The 15,306-nt window shown below is 43.6% G+C and overlaps 2 protein-coding genes across 4 annotated transcripts in view; one reads left to right on the top strand and one right to left on the bottom strand.

Moving 5' to 3' along the window:
* Positions 1-5,950, bottom strand: part of LPXN (leupaxin) — a 41,691-nt gene extending 35,741 nt beyond the window's left edge. The window contains exon 1 of one of the 2 annotated variants that reach the window (XM_027562252.1): positions 5,811-5,950. In XM_027562252.1, the coding sequence (XP_027418053.1) occupies positions 5,811-5,882 (72 nt within the window). In that variant the 5' untranslated portion in view covers positions 5,883-5,950. The remainder of the gene's footprint in view (positions 1-5,810) is intronic. The other variant, XM_027562253.1, reaches the window with a different exon arrangement.
* Positions 5,951-9,304: 3,354 nt separating this feature from the next.
* Positions 9,305-15,306, top strand: part of ZFP91 (ZFP91 zinc finger protein) — a 39,550-nt gene continuing 33,548 nt past the window's right edge. For both annotated transcript variants that reach the window (XM_027562250.1, XM_027562249.1), the window contains exons 1-2: positions 9,305-9,651; positions 15,037-15,065. In XM_027562250.1, the coding sequence (XP_027418051.1) occupies positions 9,320-9,651; positions 15,037-15,065 (361 nt within the window). In that variant the 5' untranslated portion in view covers positions 9,305-9,319. The remainder of the gene's footprint in view (positions 9,652-15,036; positions 15,066-15,306) is intronic.

Below are 15,306 nucleotides of genomic sequence, written 5' to 3'. Positions count from 1 at the left end.
AATTACTTATTTTTGATTGGAGGATAATTGCTTTACAATATCGTGTTGGTTTCTGCCATATAGCAACATGAATCAGCCATACGTATACACATGGCCCCCCTCTGGAACCTCCTTCCCACCTCCCTCCCCACCCCACCCTGCTAGGCTGTCTCAGGGCAATGGATTTGAGCTCCCTGCATCATACAGCGAATTTCCGCTGGCCGTCTAATTTCACATACGCTAATGTATATGCTTCCACGCCACTCTCAGTTTTTCCCATCATCTCCAGCCCCCGCTGTGTCTACAAGCATGTTCTCTACGTCTGCATCTCCTGCGGCCCTGCAAACAGGTTCATCGGTGCCGTCTTTCTAGATTCCGTATATATGCGTTAATATTTAATGTTTATCTTTCTCTTTCTGACTTACTTCGCTCTGTATAATAGACTCTAGGTGTAAATGCTACCTGTTTTCCTATCAGAAAAATATAAGCAATTATTTTACAGTTTTCCCAAACATACCAGTACAGTAAAACTGATTCTTAATCCTGAAGTTTTTTTTTTTTTCCTTAATATCCCCAGCATGTAACAAAATTCTCAAGGTATTGGTACTCTGTCTTTTAAAGTGTGGGGAGAAAAATGGATTAATTGGAAACATACTGCAAGATCGAACAAGATGCTTCAGTCCAAACAGTTGAAATTTGTTTCTCTTGTAGTTTTCTTAGGAGAAACCAACGGACTTTCTTGTATGAGTATTACACTATCAACTTTCTGTTTTCAGGAAATTAATAGTAATAATTAATAAAATCAACACAGGACATATTTATTTACATTATTCATATAAATATAAATTGAATATAATATTAATATATTGTATGATATATATAATAGTTATATATTTATGTATTAGTCATCCTAATACTTTGAGTCAAGTGATAGTATTGTCCTTATTTTGTAGATTAAGAAAGAGAAAAATATCTTGTGTAAGGTCACACTGCTCCTGAGTGCCAGCTGATGGCTCAGAGGGCAAAGAGTCCTCCTGCCAATGCAGGAGATGCAAGGAGATGCAGCTTCAATCCCTGGATCGGGAAAATCCCCTGGAGGAGGAAATGGCAACCCAGTCCAGTATTCTTGCCTGGAGAATCTCATGGACACAGGAGCCTGGTGGGCTACAGTCCACAGGGTTGCAAAGGGTCAGATATGAGCGACTAAACACAGTCTACTGAATGCAGAACCTGGCTGATCCTGAACTATCTGATCCTTGACGTCTCCAAGTCAGAAATGCCAGACCTCTTTTCCATGTGGATTCTCTGGGTCATCTTTCCATGACATGTGCTTCTCTGAGGCTGTTTTCTCATCCACATAATGAAGCAATTGTATCACAATAGTAGATTTTAAATTGCAGATCCACACCCAGGAGTGAACCTCCAGTGAATTTCTTATCAGAGACCGTAGCGTTTTAAACTTTACAAAACACTGGATTATATTATTCCTAAAGGATCTACCTATTGGAGAAGAAAATGGCAACCCATTCCAGTGTTCTTGCCTGGAGAATCCCAGGGACAGTGGAGCCTGGTGGGCTGCCGTCTATGGGGTCGCACAGAGTCAGACATGACTGAAGCTCTACCTAGCTCTAAAGTCTTCAGATGGGGAAAATGAACTTTACAGGTCATTAAAAAATGATTTCATTTCCGATGTTGGGGGATGGGTATTTCTTAATGGCATAAGAAAAGATCTGATCATTGTTTTTACAGATGAAATCTTCTACAGATCTTTCTCAAGCATCTGTCTCACAAATATATTGAATTGTATGCACCATTTTGGACATAAACAAATTGAGCTAAACTCTTCAGGGCTAATGATCCTTCAACAAATAAACTTTAGTGGAAAAGAAGAGACAGAGGGGGACCAATAGGTTAAAAAAGATTCAAGAAGTTTATAACTAAGTACTACTGCCTGGAAAATCCCATGGACAGAGGAGCCTGGTACGCTGCAGTCCATGGGGTCTCTAAGAGTCGGACACGACTGAGTGACGTCCCTTTCACTTTTCACTTTCATGCATTGGAGAAGGAAATGGCAACCCACTCCAGTGTTCTTGCCTGGAGAATCCCAGGGACAGGCGAACCTGGTGGGCTGCCGTCTATGGGGTCGCACAGAGTTGGACACGACTGAAGTGACTTAGCAGTAGCAGTAGTAGATCAATCTTAAATAAACAAGCAAGAACCAAAGAAGAAAGAATTAGAAATAGTGACTAATTTCAGTGACTGAAAATTCAATAAGTAGTAAGCACTGTTAATGTATTTCAGGTGTGACAAGGATATTTGATAATATTGTAGTTTCTGTTAATATTTTAGGTGTGATAATGGTAACTCATGACATTCAGTTCAGTTCAGTCGCTCAGTCTGACTCTTTTCGACCCCATGAATTTCAGCAGGCCAGGCCTCCCTGTCCATCCGGAATTACTATTAAGAATTTTATGGATATGATATTAGGGTTACTTGCATAACTATATATATATGTTTATAGATGAAATCATACAATGCCTGAAATTACTTTAAAATAATCTAGGAGTAGAAGATGGGTGGATGTATAAATGAAGTAAGATTGACCAAGAGTTGTTAACTGTTTAAGGTGACTTAGGAGTACATCAGATTTAAGTATTTTTTTTCCTCTTGTAAATTTTAAAATTCTCTATAATAAAAGGTTTTTTCTTAATTTTTTAAAGAAAACTAAGATAGAAATAGAAAACAAAACTTTTTCTCTCAGACTGAATGCCAAATTTCTGAGTTCCATATTTTTATTCTGTAGCCCTCTATTAAGATACAGCTTCTTTCTTTTCTATTTCCTAAGCTTTACTGAAAACAGAAGTCATGGTTCCTCTCGGATTCAAAATAACAAAGCATTTACAATAAAGATGAGGGGAGAGAGAGAGGGGTTCAGGATGGGGAACACATGTACACCCATGGGTGATTCATGTCAATGTATGGCAGAAACCACTACAATATTGTAAAGTAATTAGCCTCCAATTAAATAAATTTTAAAAAAAGATGAGAGGAGAGTGAAGACCCTCTACAAGAGAAGCAAGCCATCTCCCTAAAAGTAGGTTACCCTTACAAGCACCAGCTAACCAGAGTTACTAAAACTCCTTTCAGTCATGAGTTAACAGCCCTTTCTCTTCCTGTTTCCTATGCGTATACATATCACCAACACTCTGAGATTATCTTGCCTTTTGGCCAGATTCTGTAATTTGAAGATGACTAATTTCAGAGGATGAGATGGTTGGATGGCATCACTGACTCGACGGACATGAGTTTGAGCAAACTCCGGGAGTTAGTGATGGACAGGGAGGCCTGGCGTGCTGCAGTCCCTGAGGTCGCAACGAGTTGGACACGACTGAGTGACTGAACTGAACTGAACTGAATTTCAAATGTATGACAAATAAGAGATTACTGCTGCAGGGTTGGGGGTATCAGACTGAAAACTCTACCATTCATTTTTATAGCCCTTTGTCTGAGGAAATCCAGCAATGTCAACATTCACAGGAAAAGAATTAAGGGAGGTCTCTTGAGTGTCTCAGTGGATTGTAATGACTTTGTTCAGAGCTACAGTTTGCTCCTGGTTCAGATTTGGGTGAGATCTCCCTAGTGGACATAGACTACCCACAATGGGGGCAACGCTGCCAAGAGGAAATAGTGGCCCGCTGGGCTGACTCGTCCTCCCCACTGCTTCCCCACGTGGGAGAAGACAGACCCACCCAAGTCTTTCTGGTGGACGTTGAGCTGCCGATCGTCTGAAGGAGTGGCTGAGGTGCGGTTGTTAATGGCTTGGTGAGGTCCGGCCGCCTGGCTGGCACGCGTGAGCGCTGCCTCCAGGCCACCTGGTACTTTCTGTATTTCGGGACCAAATTCGTCTGCCATTCATCCTGCTGAGGAAATGTGAAACTGCACCAATCTATCTTTTTTTAATCTTTTAATTATCTGGGTTGTCATATTGGCTGGAACACCAGGGCCAACAGACTTCTAAAGGAACACCTTGTCACTTAATCAGGCTTTGGTTTAGTCATTTAGTCAGGTGTTCCTACAGGTGACGCTGAACAAGTTATTTTGTTTTTTTGATTCCTTATTTGAAAGAAAAAGACGTGGATACTACGTATTTCAGAGCATTGTTTGGAACACTAACGTGATTAACATATATAAAAATGTAGAGTTTCAGCTTAAGTCACTGAATAAGGATTAGTTCCCTTTCCAATTACGACATGAAAGCCATCTTTCTCTTTAGTTGCTCAGTCGTGTCTGACTCTTGCCACCCCTCGGACTGTAGCCCACCAGGCTCCTCTGTCCATGGGATTCTCCAGGAAGAATACTGGAGTGGGTTCCCATTTTCTTCTCCATGAAAGCCATGCTGCTAAGTCGCTTCAGTCGTGTCCGACTCTGTGCGACCCCATAGACAGCAGCCCATGAGGCTCTCCTGTCCCTGGGATTCTCTAGGCAAGAACACTGGAGTGGTTTGCCATTTCCTTCTCCAATGCATGAAAGTGAAAAGTGAAAGGGAAGTCGCTCAGTCGTGTCCGACTCTTAGCGACCCCATGGACTGCAGCCCACCAGGCTCCTCCATTCATGGGATTTTCCAGGCAAGAGTGCTGGAGTGGGTTGCCATTGCCTTCTCCTTGAAAGCCATGACATATCCCTAAAAAAGCAGAGCTGGATTCGGGTGGAACTCAGCCAAAAACATGAATCTCTCCAACCCTCACACAGGATAAGAATTGGGATTCTACCCCAAGTTCAAAATATATTCTACTCCACGTATTAAAATAGACTTTCCTTCCAAAACAGTTCACATTTTAATATTAAATACCCTTTTCCTTTTCATTAACATCTCTTCCCTTCTGTAATTTGCCTTTCTTCTTTCCTCTACTCCTCTAGCTCTCAAAACACATTTTTAAAAAAAAGACAATATGCAAGATTTTTTTTGTTGCTGTCATTTGCACTTTTGACATACTACCACCCAAGACACCATGGAATTATACAGCTTGGACACTGGGTAAAGTTTAGTGACTCAGTGTTTGTAAGCATGATGGCAACAAAAATTGGCAAAGGATATGGCATGAGTCCCGAGAATGACAAGCCTGACGGCACGCCCAAGGTCTGAAATCAGGGGTCTCTCTGAGCAATGCGGCCCACGGTTTCAGTGCTGGTTTCAGTTGCTTTGGCGTGGAAGGAGGTATTGTATTTGCAGGCCGTGGTCATCTGTTCCTTCAGAGCTGCTCTCAGTAAAAAGCTTAGCAATGAAGGCGCTGGAGTAACAGTGCTGTGTCTTCTTGATTTAATGCTCAACGATGGAACAGATGAAAAACTCTGGCCTTTCTCCACCCTTTGCGGATCCCTCATTCTCACACTTCTAGTCCGTTTATTCTCCTTGTGACACCCTTTACCCAGTGCCCCCTATTTCTCCACCCCCCCCAAATCACATTTCTGAACTTACCGACTCTGTAGCCCCGCTATGATCTCCTCGCAGCCCCCCAAGGAGCTAAAATGCTCCTAACAAAATCACGATTTCAAGCACAATTCAGTTCGAAAATATTTGTGCAGAGTTGACTCTGTGGTTAGTACCAAATTCTTTGCCTATTGTGCCTCTAAAAACAGCAAACCCATAGTTCCCCAAAATAACATAGTTCCTCATGCTTCACTCTTGGTTGGTCTGAGGTCAGGAAAGCAGTGAAAAGAAAATCTTCCAACACTATCCTCCATCTGGCTAGAAGTACACCCCACCACACATGGAGATGGCAGCCAAGTCTTCAATCCCTTCGAGTTGCTCCTCCAAGAAGCTCCTCACTCACCCAGTTCCTCCATTGCCTCACAGCCGAGATGCCCTGGTCCCGCACACAGGTTGTAGAGCGCTGTGTTGGCATGTGCTGGAGAAGAGGACCACAAAGGGACTGAATGAGCCAGCGTGAAGCAGCCTCTACAACCCTTTTTTGGTTCCTGTATTTGCTTAGCACTTCCTCTCTTTAACCTCTGAGCTTCTTCCCTGGTAGTTCAGAGGTTAAAGCATCTGCCTGCAATGCAGGAGACCTGGGTTTGATCCCTGGGCTGGGAAGATCCCCTGGAGAAGGAAATGGCAACCCATTCCAGTATTCTTGCCTGGAGAATCCCATGGACAGAGGAGCCTGATGGGCTACAGTCCACGGGGTCACAAAGAGTTGGACACGACTGAACGACTTCACTTTCCTCTCTTTTGATGAGTTTTTTTTTTCTTTTTTCTAAGTCAGAGTTTTAAAAACTGAGACATAGAAAGATTGGTTGTTGGATTTGAGTTCTGGTTGTGCATTGGCCAAGGTGATAAAGAAGCAAAATTAATTTTGAAAAATTTGAGAACCTACTATGTGCCTGGATTTATCTTGAATTCATGGGAATGGCAGATTTGTATTTGTGTTTCTTTCCCAGAGTGGGTAGGGTAGACTGCTGTGAAAGATCCTGATTTTTTTTTTTTCTATGATGCTGAAAGACCATGGAAGCATAATCTCCTTCATAAAATTTCCATCAGAGTTAACTAGCATTCAATTCATTTTGCTGTCTTTATTTACCCAATTATCCAGAAATTATACTTATTTGCTTTTCTAAATAGATCATCAACCCATTAAAGGCAGAACAGGATTCTCTGGACCAGGCTTACTGTTGGATTCTCCGGCCAGGTTTATTTCAGTGGTTTAAAATGCAATCATCTAGCAGTGTCATGAAGAATGAAACTGGCAGATTTGACACCAGGTTCTTAGGGGCAGATGTTTCAGTCATGCACACTTGCCGTCTAGTTATATGGCCTTAATTTCTCTCAAAAGTGACACTGGGGTCAGCTTTCCCTGTTTTTTGGCTACTGGCATTTTATTCACCTTGAATAAAATAAAGCAATTTCAAAAGGTCTGCTATAAGGTGGCCGTACATAAAGAAGTAAAACTATGGTCTTGTTAAATAGATATTAGCCCCATTCTTACCAGTAGTGAAATAAAAATTTGCTAAAGTTAACACAATTAGTAAGTAGCTTTGCTACTTACTATAATACATATAATAGATTTAATGTCAAAGCCTGTGTTCTTTCCTCTACAACCCAGTGGTCTTTTTTTACGGTTAACTGAAAGGAATAACTCATTCTCCCTTCCTTTGTGACTCTTAAAAACTTTTTTATTTTTTAACGTAAAGGAGATCCCACCTCTGCATTACTTTTCGCAGCCATTGGATGTCAGCGTCATTCCAAAAGTCTGCTCACTGCAAACACAGCTTTGAAAAACTCCTACCCACACTATGCCAGTTTTTACAACTGAAATGCCTTCAGCCCCATCAAAGTGCAAAACACTCCACAGAGAAGATGAACGTTTGCCCAATCTGAAGTGGTAACTGAGCCAAAGCACTGGAAGGAAAAAGGCTCTTCAGCACTTGGCTTGCAAAATATTGGACTCCATCTGCAGTTCAACTAAATGATTCATGTGAAATGTAGAATTGGATTCTGAGAGCTTGTTTCCAGCCACTCACTTTGGAGATTTTTAACCCTGGGTGCTTTCGTTTCCGGAACTGAGAAGTATTCCTGCAGATCGCTCCTTCATTATAATGGAGGAAAGGGAAAAAAAAGGGAAGCAATGCAAGAAGTTCAGAGCCATCACCGAAGGCAACTCGGTAGATGAGCAAATGGAAACTCCCGTTTGATGCACTAGTCATTGAGTTGCACACGCTGGTGGAAAAAGAAATTCTTACAAAGCTGCAGTTCTGACCGTGCTTCCTGTGTAGCAGCGACATTTAAAAACCGCAGCAGCAGATGGTTTCGGGGTGGGGAGTGGAGGGAGGTGGTGGTGGGAAGCCTTCAGATGTCTGGGGAGGTCACAAGAGTCACGCTAACAATGCTTCACCACTCTTCCTTCCAACCCGGGGGCACAGGCAAGCCTAAGCAGCGGGTGCCAGTCCTCAGCCCTGATATCCAGGGGAAAAAAGCAATTCCACAAGTCATTCCACAAACTTTTATTAAGGATCGGATGAGGGGCAGGAATTGTGCCAGACCCACCAAGAGCCGACGGGACCAGTCAACTCCTGACCTCCAGACGCGCACAGAAGTTGGGATAGTGCAGATGCATGTGAACGCTGGCCGGTCCCCGCGGCGGCGCCGTCTGACCAGAGGTGAGGGTTACTGCGTGGCCACCCTGACATGGTTCGCCAACACCGAGCGAAAAGTTACGGAAAACTCTGCCAGGCGACTCCAACCAGCGACTGGCTCGGTAGTCGTACCCGGATGCGGGCGGTCGCTCAGGCCCAACCCGGAAACGCCGCCTCCCGGAAGAGCGAATTCGAACTAACGGGACAGTCGACTACCTCTCCCAGCGCGCAACGGTCAAAGCCTCCCAGCATCCTCTCCGCCTCGGGGTTGCCATCTGTCTTCCGAAGGCTCAGGGGGAAGCGGAACTTCACTTCCCAGGATGCCTCGGAGCGAGCTGACCAGGCGCATGCGCCAGAAGGCGGGTCCTCCTTGCCCTCACGACCCCGCCTCTGTTCCACCGCCGCCATTTTTTCAGAGACTTTCATCCGGCGGCCGACGGGGCTTTTTTTCTTAAAGGAGAAGCAACAGCTCAAAAAAAAAAAAATTCCCCCCCTTCTTCCCCGCAAGACCTCGCGGCGCTGGGGACAGAAAGGCCACAGACAGGAAAGTGGGGCCGGGGTGGAGGCGGAAGGACGCCGAGGCTCCCTCCGCGGTTTAAGGGAGAAGGATAGAAAGCCCTTGTGGCGTTAGAGGCTCCTTAGGGCGGCAGGTGCGCGCGCAGCCAGCCCAGGGTGCGCGCGAGGCGGGGAAGGAGGTGCGTTTCCCACCCGCCCCCTCGCGAGGCCTGCCCCTCCACTGTCCCGGGCGCGCGTTGAGCTCCGGAGGTTGGGGGGGGGCGGAAAAGGTCACTTTGGGATTGTCGCGAGACGCAGCCGTTTAACGGTGAGAACGGGTGCGCGGGGAAGGAAACCTCGCGCGCTCCCTTGGAGCCGTTTCCTGATTGGTGGAAGGCCGGGGTGGGGGTGGGCGGAAGCCCGGGACACCGCGACGTGAAAACCCGCGAGGGGCGGGGCCAAGGAGCCGCTCCTTCCTCCTGATTGGCCCGCTGTGCGCCTGTGGCGGGCGCGCGCGCGCGCCGCCAGCGCTACCGGCCCTTGAGTGGCAGGGGGCGGGGGGGGCGCCCTCGGAGCCGGGCGGAGGGGAGGGGGGAGAGAGGCGCGCAGAGTGAGTGAGCCGGCCGCTCCGGGGGGCGGGGGGAGCAGCGCCGCGGCCGCCGCCGCCGCCGCCTCCGCCGCCGGGACCAGGGGGTGGGGGGGCGGACACGTCCCGATGCCGGGGGAGACGGAAGAGCCGCGACCCCCGGAGCGGCAGGACCAGGGAGGGGGGCCGGCGGCGGCCGAGCCCCAGCCACAGCCCCCCGAGGCGGCGGCGGCGCCGCCCGCGGGGCCCCCCAGCAGCCGCGTGCTGAGGGGAGGCCGGGACCGGGGCCGCGCCGCCGCGGCCGCCGCCGCCGCCGCCGCCGTGTCCCGTCGGAGGAAGGCCGAATACCCGCGCCGGCGGAGGAGCAGCCCCAGCGCCAGGCCCGCCGACGCCCCGGGGCAGCCGGCCCAGGCCGCGAAGCCGCCGTCCCCGGCCCAGGGCAAGAGGAGCCCGCGCCTGCTGTGAGTAACGCCGTCTCCGCGGCGGTGGGAGCGACCCCCCTCCGCCCGCGCAGCCCTCGCGGCTCCCGTAGCGGCCGCCCCACGTGACGCGCCGCCGCTCTGCCCCCTGCCGGCCGGCTCGGCGCCCCGCCGCCGGCCCGCCCGCGCCCCGCCGCCCGCCCGCCCGCGCCCCGCCGCCCGCTCGCCCGCGCCCCGCCGCCCGCTCCCGTCTCAGCGGCCCCCGCGGGGCGCGCCTCTGCCGCTCGGCCCCGCCGGCCCGGGCTGTCCGCGCGCCCTCTGACCGCCGGCCCCTTCCCCTGCGCGGCGGCCTGCGCTGTTACGGGGCGTCCGGGCTGGGAAACCGGCGGCGGGGTTTTCGCTCTCAGCGCGCAGGATGAGGTCGTTCCCCCACCCTTCCCTCCTGATCAGTCTCAGTTGTACTGGGATCGTTATGCAGTTTGTTTGTTTGTTTGTTAACGTACTAAATTTTCACATTACTTTTCACTGGTTTTCTTAAAAAAAAAAAAAAAAAAAAAAAACCATTAGTGGGATAAAAACGTGGCTTGCCAATTTAAAGTGTAGACTCTGAAATGCGTGTTTATTTTTTTGACGACTGTCAAAAACAAAAACTTTGAATATTTCCTACGTCTCATGCTTTGTATTAAGTGCTGCACTTTAAGTCTCACAAACTCATCTCATTGAGCTTAATTAACATTATCTCCTATAGATAAAACTGAGGCACACACTAGTGTGTGTTTTTGGATGTGTTTTAATATAGGGATTTCGTCCTTAAAATTTTGAATAATATGAAAGGAATTCTTCCCGAGAGGTCGTAGAAGAACCAAGATGACCAGGAATCTACATATTTTTTAAGTGGTTCATTAAAATGTTTCTGTGCCTAAAGTAGTGAAGCACACGTGTTTGTAAATTGTACAAATGAAGAACATTAGGCGTGGAATTAGTTGCTGAAGACTTTTGTGGCTTTTTGAGTTTCAAGTGAAAAATTTTAAGTGAAAGCAGGAAAAATTGAAGGTGAGGGGAGAAATCAATGTTAAATGCCCCTGCCGCCGCCGCCACCCTACCTCCCCAGTAGAGATCCTGACAATATTTGGCTTACACAGGCCCGGTCAATTTAAAATTTGAAACACACCTACTCCACAATTAAAAGTGAAGTCTCTGATCGTGGCGTACTTGTCTTGGAAGACTCTCAGAAAGAAGTAACATTCAAAGGTATATTGTGTTTTAGATGTGCTTTCAAATTATTGGATGTTACTTGATTAACATGTGGCTCAGCTGGTAAAGTGGAGGAGATAGCAACCCACTCCCGTATTCTTGCCTGAAAATCCCATGGACAGAGGAGCCTGGTGGGCTACAGTCCATGGGGTTGCAAAAAGTCGGACACGACTGAGCGACTTCACTTTCTTTCAGCTGGTAAAGAATCCGCCCGCATTGCGGGAGACCTGGTTCTGTCCCTGGGTTGGGAAGATCCCCTAGAGAAGGGAAAGGCTACCCACTCCTGTATTCTGGCCTGGAGGATTCCGTGGATTGTATAGTCCATGGCGTCACAAAGAGTCGGACAGTTGAGCGACTTTCACCAATTAACATAATTTAGAGAATTGTGTAAATTAAATTTCTGTGGACAACAAAAATTTGTAATTATAAATGATTGAGCTGCAGTTAGAATTCTATTAATAATTGCTATAAATAAATTTCATAGACACAAAAAATTTAAACAGTTTTTACTATCATAGATTTGAAAAGATGTCATTGGCCTTATTTGGATATAAATTCCTTGGACAGGTTAAACTGCTTGTGCCTCAGTTTCATTATCTGTAGGAGATAATGTTAAGCTCAATGAGATGAGTTTGTGAGACTTAAGTGCAGCACTTAATTCAAAGCATGGTACGTAGGAAATACTGAAAGTGTTTGTTTTGAGCAGTGATATGCTGCCTATTATATACCTCTACTGTGTGTAGTTACGGAGTAGTTAAACCTCTACTGGAGTTACGTAGTTGAAGGAAATGGCACCCCACTCCAGTGTTCTTGCCTGGAGAATCCCAGGGACAGAGGAGCCTGTTCTATAGTAGAGGTAGAACTACTGTGTAGTGGAGTTTTTCGTGTAAATTCTGCCAAATTGGACTTTTAATTTTTTCTATAACCATACACCGGAAGGTTAATAACTTAATCTTTTAAAATTTCCTTCCATTTTCACCTACCCATTTGAAAGTTATATATGGCTATATCTCCTTAGCACCTTTCCCTCCCACTGATTCATCACTTTTACTTAGAGAAAATCTTGTGTTAGTTTTACCAGCTCTCATGATTTATTAATGTTCCCTAACTTCTGTCAAAAAAGTACAGAGTACTTTTATTTCCACAATGTAAACGTTACAACAGTTGAAGTTGGATAAGGATGACTTAATTAAATCCCTTCAGTTTTTTTCTCCACAGTATTCTTTGTGGGGAGGAAAGAAAAGTCTTAATTCTTAAAAGTCCATTTCTCTCTCATCCAGTATCATAAAAGATCATAGTGTTCTTTAAGCCTCAGAACTATTTCTTAACTGTATATTTTAAATTATGCAGTTTTGATTGGATTGTTTGGTAAATTTTCACTTTAATAATTTTTTTGTTACATGTTTTCAATTTACTACATACCCTGGAAATCGAAGGACTCCTACAGCATTTCAGCTCTGTAAACCTTGATTTAGCAAATAATTGGGTCTGGTAGTGTGCTGAGCCAGGATTTATAAAGAAAAATGAGACATGGATTTCAGTAAAGGGGGATAATGCATGAATTAGTGGAGGTTTGTCAGATGTATGCACGGTTTACAGATTTTCAGAGTGATACATTTTAAAAAGTAATTGAGAAACTTTATCCTTTAAGACATTTCAAGTTTTGAAATGTGTGATCACTGAACCCTGGTCAAGTGCCTTCTGACCTTGATTTCAGCTCTGTTTTCCAAATAACATTTCTCCCAATAAATTCCCAGTAATCAACTGTTTAACCTACCTTTGTTTTTCTTGATCAAGGAAACAGCAAAGTGACTTGTACAGTAACTTCAAGTGTCAGTAAATAGACTTGGATTGACTGTAATCACTTCCTCTTACAAGGCAAAATAGGAAAAAAGCATTGCTTTTTACTGCTTACTAAGTGACCTTGGGCAAGTCACTTAATCTCCTTGAATATGCTTCTTCATCTTTAGCTGATAATTTATGATTTGTGGAATGAGCTTTACAGTTAGATGGCAATTACTGTTTTTATAAACTTGGCTAATCTTCTAACAATTTTTCTATTTGCATTGACATACTCAGGAATTAATGAAAAGAATAGGAACTCTTTGTGAAGGGGAATAAAAAGAATTTTTCAGTAATTGTGCTGAAGCAAAAGGCATTAAGTTAAATCTACAATTATTTTAAATTAAAAGCTTAAAGGCTAATAGTAAGGAAAGATAAACCAAATTTGAAGAAAGGTTATATATTAGTACTAAGAGGCTCTTTATTTGCTGTATTTTAGCCAATAAATTCCAGAGTTAAGATTGTTATGCTTCAAATGCAGATGTTTATAGGTATCTATGTATGCGTATATACAGGTATCTGTGTATACATACACACACTCCAGCTTATTTCTGATTTAGAAGTTAAAACATCCATTCTCTTCTAATAGGGAAACACTGTAATTGTTAAAATAAGATTACTTTAAATGCAGAACACTTATTTTCTTCCTGCTGTGTGATAATAAGTCCTTTGATTATCTGATGCATTTCAGAATTTAATACTTAAATACTTTTTTTTTTAAATTTCTCACTTAGCTGTTGAGAAAAGCTGTTCTTTCCTCACCATAAGGAATATAGGAATATAGGCTAGAACAGTATTCCTAGTGGTAAACCTACAGGTTCAGATGGGTTAGAAATGAAACAAATACTGCACTGTTTTCCAGTATATGGAATTCCATTTGCGGTTTGTATTCTTGCGGAAAGTAAAATGGTAGTAAGCCTTTGCTTCACACTTTCTTTTTGTAAGGAGAAGGTGATGGTCATGATAGTGAGAATGAAGAGGCAGTAATACTCTGAATTGGAAAAAATTCTGGATTCTGTGGCTCTTTAGAGAAGGCTTCAATTGTATAAGCCCGAAATCCTGAGTTTTCCTTTTGCAGTGATCTTGGTAACGGAAACACTGAACCATTCCCATAGGCTTTCAGAAAGTTTATTGCATAGTATTTAAACATCTAACAATGATTTATGTAACTTTTCATTTAGAGCTAAGATGATGAGCAATATTCCTGTGTTAGTTGTTAATTGGGACATTAAAAATATAATAAATTATAATATCAAGCTTTAAAAAAAATGAGATGAGAAAAATGATATCTAGTCTCTCTGAAGAGAACAGAATTTGTATTATGCTGTGGCTTTAGTATGTGCTTGGATATTCTTTGTAAGAGTCTTCGTTTGTATTAGGTTTATTTTCAAAAAAGAAAAAAAAGGAAAAAACTTTATACTGCTCAGAGATGCTGTTTGGCATCTTGGGAAAGATCTGAGACAGATCAACTTTGAATTTGGGTAAGGGCTGTAGAAGAGAGTCATCATCCTGTACTCAGCAGTTAACATTTGATAGAAATTTCCCCGAATTAAAAACATGTGAATGACATTTTTTTTAACCGCCAGTTTATTACACACGAGACTCTTTACTCTTCCCATCTAATTTGTAAAGTTCAAGTTACATTTATTTCTAGGTCCAGTCTGCTGCCATTTTAGAAATAGATTTTGACTTTAGTTTAACAAATGAATAATTTTAGGATTTTCTCTTAGGTTCGTTAAATTTTTAATATGAGAATTGTCAAAATATATCCAAAGTAGAGATAATAATGAACCCTCAGTATTTATCACCTGGATTTAACAGTTACCGAGGTTTTGCCATTCTTACTACCTTTATCCTTCTTCCCTGTTTTTCTTTTGGCAGAAGTATTTTAGAGGATATCTCAAATATTTCATTGCACCACTAGTTACTGCATTTGTGTAAAATAAAGACATTTTTCTTCTATCACCATTTAATACAACAAAATTAGCCCTAGTTTCTTTGTATCGATATTTTTTTACAGTTAAAAACAACTATTTTGAATGATACTCTAGTTATGTGCTGTCAAATATGATAGCTACTTGTGGCTATTTAAATGATATTAATCAAAACTGAAAATTCAGTTCCTCAACTACATAGCTATTTCAGTCGCTCAGGAGACTACCATATTGGACAGTACAGATGTAGAATATTTTTTATCATTGCAGAAAGTTTAGCTGGACAGTGCTGCTCTAGATGTATCACTCTGGAGATGAACCTGAAAAGGATAAATGTTTGTATTTTAAGAAAATGTGCAAGATTATTCATTTACCATTTGATTCTCTTTTCTTTCAGATGCATAGAAAAAGTATCAACTGAGAAAGGTAAGATGGGTCCTTCTTAGCACTCAAACCTTACGTGACAACTTTATAATCTGATAGACAATAGAATGAGCTTCAACCTGATTATTCAAATTGCTCCAATTTAAAAGTGACTTATTTAGTAATGAACTGTTGGAATAGATAGGCCATATTTAAGTAGTGGCAGGTTTGGGCAAGTGGAACATTTTAGTAGTATTTAAAAACCTAATAATGGGAAATCAGATTATTTGATGTCACTTTATTG

The sequence above is a fragment of the Bos indicus x Bos taurus genome, chromosome 15, assembly GCF_003369695.1.
Source record: "Bos indicus x Bos taurus breed Angus x Brahman F1 hybrid chromosome 15, Bos_hybrid_MaternalHap_v2.0, whole genome shotgun sequence".
Classification (NCBI taxonomy): domain Eukaryota; kingdom Metazoa; phylum Chordata; class Mammalia; order Artiodactyla; family Bovidae; genus Bos; species Bos indicus x Bos taurus.
Note: the sequence above shows the minus strand (reverse complement) of the source record. Positions and strands in the feature narration are given on the sequence as shown.